Raw genomic sequence first — 7,603 nt, 5'->3', positions numbered from 1 at the left:
TTTAGTCAAAACAAGATGAAGTGCCTTTCCTTGCCTTTTCTGTTCAGGGCAGCAGCAAGAGCCCAGGGAGCTCCCCAAGGCTTTCTGGAGTGGAAGGCCCAGTCCATGTTACGCGGATTGCAATAACCCCCGGGGATGGTGTTATCCCTTTGGCTGCCATGTGATAACATCTGGCCTGACAGATGGTGTGGTAGAGATTGCTATTTAACCTAATAGCCTTTCTCCTCCATTCTATAAGAAGGAACCCCTGAATTTTAATTCAATACACGTTGTTCTAGAATAAAGACTACCTCTTTTAGGCAGTCTTCAAGTTAGGTATGCCTATGTGGTTAAGATCTGGTGTAGGTCATGTGACTGGAAGTGATGTGTACAACTTCCTTTATAAGGAAGGCTCATGCCTTTCCCTTCCCCTTCCTCTTTTCTTGATGGCTGGAATATGGACACTAGTATAAACCAGTTTAAACCGTGTGGACCAGGACATAACCCCAAGGATGGCAGAATGGGGAAACAGAAAAGCCTGGGTCTCAGGGGATTTTCTAGATGAGGGGCAAAAACATAACAGATTGGACTTTTATAGGAGAAACTTATTTAAATAACTACTGGGTCTCTATTACAAACAACCAGACCTATATTCCAGCCAATATACAAAGTGAGAGAAAACATTAGGTCTTCTCTAAACAGAGAAAGCCCTGAAGACACTGAGACTCTATCTAGATCAGGCTGTGCCTGAAGGAAGTTCCCTTGCTGGATTTTTGTTAAAATAGGCAAAAAAGAAAAAAAAATCTACTGAATTTTCTTAAGATGATCTATGTTAAGGTAATGTTGCTTACAATTGAGTCCTGGCTCTTCTCTTCCTCTAAGGCACAAACATTTGTTTGAAAGAAATTATTTTGCCTGACACATAAAGTCCCTTTTTGCTAGTTTCCCTAGAATTAACAAATAGTTTGCTCCAAAACAATATTTGATTAAGATATGGTATTTCTAAGCAGCGATTTTAACTTTGGAGGTGAGAGTGTAAAAGGTTGAGTCCATTAGGTGACAACAGACTAGGTTGTTTTAAGAGAAAATGGGTCTCACATACAGATGGGATGTTATATAACAATATGTTCCCTACTCTCTGCGCCTTGGACCACGTGGAGTCCTCAAGGTTATATATGTAAGGAATGGCAGTTTGATGAAACAGATCCAGGTGACAAATGGCTCAGTCAAGAAGGGGATCCTTTTTCCTGTTCTACACAAAACCTATTGCCTCCATGGCAGCTTCTGTGAACATTATCTCGTTTATTATGTAAAAAATCAATTGGTTTGTATATATTCTATGCTCTTGTTGGTTTTAAAAGAAACATTAACTCTTACATTTCTACTGTGAGTCACATTTTCTGTAAATAATTTTGCTTCCTAACCTTCCCTGCTTTATCATATTTGCTATAATGAATGTTTCCTTAAAATTAGATGAAAAGGGCCTTGACCTTTTTAAACAGATAAGGGAAGGAGAGACTGTCACATGTATTCTTACCTCAGTTAAGATGAGCAGAAGTGTCCTGTCATCTTTGACATTATAAAATTATAACAAATTTGCCTTTTTCTTGAGAATAAATCAAGGGGTGCCTGGGTGGCACAGTTGGTGGAACATCTGACTCTTGATTTTGGCTCAGGTCATGACCCCAAGGTCGTAGGATCGCGCCCCACATTGGGCTCCTCACTGGGCATGGAAGCTGCTTAAGATTCTCCCTCTCTTTGTCTCCCTGCTCACGCTTTCTCTAAAATTAAAAAAAAAAAAAAAAATTTTTTTTTAATTTAAAAAAGAAATAGATCAAAAGCTTTCCCCAGATTCTCAAAAACGTCAGGTACAGAAACTTTAAAAATCTCTGCTTAACTAAAATCAATGAAAAGAGCTATTATAATTTAATTTCTTTCTTTAATCCATATATAAACAAGCCAATTGCTAAATTAGCTTCTAGTTTATCCTTTTGGAAACCCTAATGACACTAATCATTCAAACTTAGAACTTATAAAAATTTGGGTTACACTTTTCAGACTACAGAAACAGATACAAAGGTAATTAAGGTCATTCTAAATCTTAAGAAGAGTAGTCTTGCAATGTTCTATTGAACATCTGCTAAAAGATGTGCCGATTAATTGGAAAACTGAGACAAAGGTGCTCTCCCGTCAAGAAGGGATTTCAACACTGCTAGTTGCATCATTCAATGCACAGGCAAGAGCATTACGCATTTAGCACAAACACTGAATTAAAAAGTCAGGAAGTTTAGGTTCTAATACCAGTTTTATTTGCAACTAATCACATACAAATCACTTACCTATAAAATAATGATTAACACCGATTCTCTAATTCACAAATATATCACGAAACCAAAATTCTTCCCAAGAAAACTTCTTTGTAAACCAAGATATCACTGCTACTTAGCTTTTACCTAACTCAAAGGTTGAGAATGACAAATCAGAGAATTTGTCACTCCTCAATCGTTTGCATACCTTAATTCTGCAGATGGACAATCTGGTTAAGATCAGCACTGTCCTATTTCAACCTTACAAAACAAAAAGCTACCCACAAGAAGTTACTGGTGAAGAAAAAATTGGCCAAATACACTACTGAGACACAGCTTTGTGTTAAGTACAGTGCTCGTAACAACCCTGCTGTTAAATAGAACAAAACGTAGTCTTACACAACTAAAAGCATGTTTGCCCTTTTGAAGGAACACGTACTGTTAGGACAAGCATCTTATTTCACTAAAAATGTTAAACAGGAATGTTTTGTAGTATCTTCAAATGGCCAATCAAAATGGCTGACAGCCTTTTTTGCTTTTTTTAAACCTTTTGTGTCTCCCTTTCTCCATTTTCATCCTATGGTATTTCATTAAAAAATTCAGGTCCCCACCTGAGAGCACAATCCTCTGTACTCAGCCAGGGTGTAAGAAATGTTAGCATTCTGTCACTAGAGCATAAACGTCGAAGAGGAATTAGCATGTTACTAAATGAAGATTCAAGAAGAAAATTCTAACTGGGTATAGAAAAAACATATACACCATAAGCAACCGGTCATTATCACGTGTATGTAGCGTGACAACCATATCTAGTAAACCCTCAAGAGGTAAGCACTTGTATTTAGCAATGTCAGTTTTGTTATGATTTAGTCTCTGTTTCTGAACATTCCCTTACGTAGTGTGACAGAAACAAAGACTGGAGTGTGGTTCACAGAGAAACACAGAACAAATACAAATATCCTAATAAAATAACCATGTATACCACTGCTTAGGGAAATATTTTAGACGAAATATACTTTCACTACTGGCCCCAAATGCCATCATTCACTTATGTTATTTAACTGTAAACTTTTAATACAAAAATACCTTTAAGCTGATAATAACATTTAGTGACTTACAAAAACTGACAATATTTCAATGCTACACAAAACAGTTCTATACACAACTTAAAGTTTTAAAGTCCTTTGCTGGCACTTGATTTTATAGTTGATAGACACAATATCTACTGATCTCAATAAAATACTGTTCTTAGCTTACACATATTTTCAAAACGAATATTATCTCATTAAACAGCAAAGAATAATCACATTTTGCTGACAAATCTCAGATGAACACTAAAATTGTACAGCCCAAGTATTTTAAGAATCACATAAACTTTTTAAGACAATGGATACAAATTTACACAATCGTCTCCAGTGAAAAAGAGGATTATTCCTCTGATTCTGTGAAGCATGTATCAAGTATAGGTCAAAAATGTGAAGCGACAAAGCAAGTTAGTTTTGTTTTTGTTTTTTTTTAAGGTTTCTCAATGACTGGTGACACTACTAGAACAGATGGAAAACTGGTCACTGTTTGCAAATACACATTTTATATTACAAATTTAAAACGAATTTCTTTCCAAACAGTAGAATCCTGTTTTTGTTTGCTTCGTTTTTACTTTTAGTGAGCTTACTGCCATTCTGCACATCATTACAAATGAAATCACCAGTCACATTAAACATATAAGCTTTCTTTGTTTCTCTTCTTCACACAGGGGAGGTAACTAAACTAAAACCTGGCAAACTATATTTAAATTAGAACACATTTTGTAATAACCCACTAATTTAAAGTTTTGGAAACCTACTACCCTGTTCTGAAGGAAAATATATACTTCCAAAACCCCACCTGGTAATTCCTAGCCAGTAAGTTTTCTATTTTAAAAATCAAAATTCAAGTCACAGTACTTGTGGCACGAAACAGAATATAAGATTTAAGAACAGAAGACTAAATTAGTATAATCGAACATAAACATACCAAACAATCAAATCAATATAGGACTTTTAGAACAGTAAATTATTAAATAGGTTGATTTCTTTGAGTGTATAAACTCCCTAACATTAAATGTTAGTATTTCAAACAATACCCTTTCTAAACCAAACCTGAAATTAATCAACCTGTTTTGTTTTGTTGTTTTCCCAGCAAAGAGAAAGGGTATCTCTTTAAGACACTTTCCAAAGCAGTAAAAACACCGTAGTGTTTCAACCTATCTACAACAAATTCTGATCCTGTGCATTTCACTGAGGAGCTACCTGAACCCACAAATCATCATCAGATAGAGAACTTGAACTTCCTGACTCAGAGTCCAGCTCACTGAATCCACCTAAATCCCATTCAGTACTGGATTCACTTGGCACATCTTCTTCCTCCGTGAGGAAACTGTGACCAGGCTCGAGGCAGGAAGGATAAACACGAGCTGACAGGCAGAAGAAGTTGGAATCAAACTGGAAGAGGCCTAACGTGGTACCTATGTTAATCCACTGGTCTCCTCTAGTGTCATATTCATACACGGTCACCCGGTTCTTCTTCCACTGTGGGGTGCGCGATGTGATCAGCAACAGTTTTTGGCCGTGATTGATTATCCGGTAGTTGTTGGTCTCCGACACCAAGGGAATATTATTGATCTGCCTCCACTCTCCTCTGACTGGATTGTAGACCTTCATGACTGGGATGTCACAGATACAGTAGATCTCGTCGTTGAAGACACAGGCTTCCTGAAAGTCATTGCGCTTCAGAGAAACACACTTCAGCCACATATTGTGGCTAGGATCGTAGCAGAACATGCGCTTGCTGTTGAGAGCATAAAGATAGTTCTGAATTACCATTAGATCAAAGGATATAAAAGAATGGGGTAGCGGAGCCACCAGTGCCCACTGGTTTCTCTGAACACTGTAGCATTCCACTTCCTTCAATTTAACGCCGGTAATCGGGTCTCGCCCACCCAAGATGTAGATGTAGCCATTGAGGTAGGCCACATCCATGCCCTCGCGACACAGCAGGCGGTCGGCAAGCTGCTGCCAACTATTCTGGGCTGGCTTATACACCCACAGGTCTTTCCGGGGCTGGGCAGCCAGGTAGATGTCATGGTCTGGAGAGACACAGACAGCTAAGGTGGTTACAGTCCTGGTGTGAGCAAGGCAGGTCAGAGGTGACGGCACTTTGTAAATATCTCCGGTGTATGGGTCACAGCACAGAAAGGGATCCCTAGGATGTCCAAAGAAGATCACCATCTTCTTAGCGCACACACCCAGCCTCTGGGGCGGATTTTCTGATGTAGGTACCATAGAGCTGCTGCTGCTACTGCCGCAGCCGCTGCCGCCGCCGCCACTGCTGTTGCCGCTGCCGCTGCCGCCGCTGCCGCCGCCACCGCCGCTAGTGCCGCTGCCGCTGCTGCCGCCACTGCTCTCTGGCTTCGGCACCAGAGACTTGCACAACTTGTCACCGTATCGCATCTGCAGGGCCCCTTCGATAAGGTCCAGACAGTACTTCTTCACAATGGTGTTGGTCAGCAGCCCTTCCAGGTAGTCCTTATTTTCATCTGTGAAGTGGGTCCAGCGGACACACTTGAAGACTTCCGCAGCGTTGGGACCCCGCTCCTTGGGAGACGCTTCCAACCACTGCACTGCCACATGACACACGGTCTGCTCAAGCTCTATGTTTAGACTATCAAGGCGCAGAATAGACAGCAACTGGGCGAGGGTCAGGTCTGCCAGAGTCTCTTCCCGAATCGAACCCATCTGGCTGAGCTGCTTGAAGTTGTGGGCAATAAAGGACTGGGCCTGTGATCGCAGTTTGCGATGGCCGAAGGCGTCAGCAAACTTAAAGATGGCGGTGCAATTGGCCAGGTCAAGGCGGCGGGCTAGGAAGGAGGCACAAGCTTCCCGCACGTACTCGAGCTGCAACATGTCAGAGGCCGCGTAAAGGCGTTCCACGTTGGCTTCACTCAAGGATACACGACCTGTGTAGCAGTAGTCGACCAGCACCTCGAAGGACTCGGCATCCACATCATGCATGGTCACATTCGCCTGGTGGCTCTCGTACATGCCACCAGTGAACATGCTCTTGAAGTAAGGACACGCGGCAGCCAGCACGTTACGGTTGCAGGGGAAGAGGCGGCCGGTGCCAGGCCCGCTGCCAGGTGTCACCACCTCGATGGTCACATCACATAACAGCCGCGCGTCGTAGAAAGACTTAAGCTGCGCCAGCAGGGCTGCAGAATGAGCCGTGTCCTTCAGCTCCTCCGGGCCCGTGAAAAAAGCCGAAACCGTGGGCTTGTGAACCCTCTTGGGCCGCTTCCCACCGCGGGGACTGGCCAGGCGGCGAGAGCGCGGAGCTTCTTCCCGGGACTGCATGGTGGAGATGGCGGCGGGGTACGAGGGCGAGAACGGGTGCAAGGACCGGGCTCTGGCTCCTCCTCGCCCTCTTCTCGCTGGCGCTAGATCGCGGTGTCTCCGGAGAGACTGCAGCACGGGTCCATTTACCTAATTCTGTCTTATGCCGCAGTGCCGCCTCCCTTTATCACGTAGCCAGCGCCTGACTCACCCCTTTCCAGTTCCGCGCCCTTTCTCCGCCTCAGCTCGCTTTACAGAACCCGCTGGACGGAACCGAGATCCGCCACTGCCGCGCTGGCAATACCGGTAGGCGTCCAAGAGGACTACGGTTCCCAGGCTGCCTTTCGCGCCTTGAGGCATGCCGGGACCCTCCAGACTCCAGGGGATAGGCGGACGGACTGAAGCCGCTGTGCATTTTGGGGGTAGTAGTTTCAATAGTATCGCGAGATTTATCGGCCGTTCATTGTTTCGGGTGACGGAATTAGAAATCGCTAATTTTCTTTCGTTCTGTTTTATGGTTTAGAACTTTGGATTTGGAATCCAGATGAGACGCCGGATCTGTATTTATCAATTGTTTGGCTTTGCTCTCAGAACTGGTTTTAAAAATGTGAAGAACAACAGTGTAGCATAGCCCGATGTGACGACGACATGAATTGCGTAGGTTAAATAGGATGCTCTGAATAAATATTTGCGGATTAGGTTAATAAAGTGCTTACGCAGTGTCTATAATGTAAGGGTTAGATAGGTCTTAGCTTTTCTTCTACCATTTGTGAAAAATCAAGCACCTACTCATTTGAAATCAGGAGCCTGGAGGAAAAAATTCAAAATGCTGCAGGTTTCTGCAGAGATTCCACCCCCTCACCCTGCCACCCCCGTCTTTTAATATTTTTTTTTCTTTTTCCAAATATTGTTTCAGGTGTACAATATAACGGTTCAATAATTCTATACATTAAT

The 7,603-nt window shown here is 42.5% G+C and overlaps 1 protein-coding gene across 1 annotated transcript; it reads right to left on the bottom strand.

Annotated features, from left to right (window-relative positions):
• Positions 1 to 2,265: 2,265 nt before the first annotated feature.
• On the bottom strand, positions 2,266 to 6,997 carry LOC123598164 (kelch repeat and BTB domain-containing protein 6). The gene has a single exon (XM_045478126.1). The coding sequence runs from the start codon at positions 6,668 to 6,670 to the stop codon at positions 4,556 to 4,558; it is 2,115 nt and encodes a 704-aa protein (XP_045334082.1). The 5' UTR covers positions 6,671 to 6,997; the 3' UTR covers positions 2,266 to 4,555.
• Positions 6,998 to 7,603: the final 606 nt, after the last annotated feature.

The sequence above is a fragment of the Leopardus geoffroyi genome, chromosome A1 (genome assembly GCF_018350155.1).
Source record: "Leopardus geoffroyi isolate Oge1 chromosome A1, O.geoffroyi_Oge1_pat1.0, whole genome shotgun sequence".
NCBI lineage: Eukaryota > Metazoa > Chordata > Mammalia > Carnivora > Felidae > Leopardus > Leopardus geoffroyi.
Note: the sequence above shows the minus strand (reverse complement) of the source record. Positions and strands in the feature narration are given on the sequence as shown.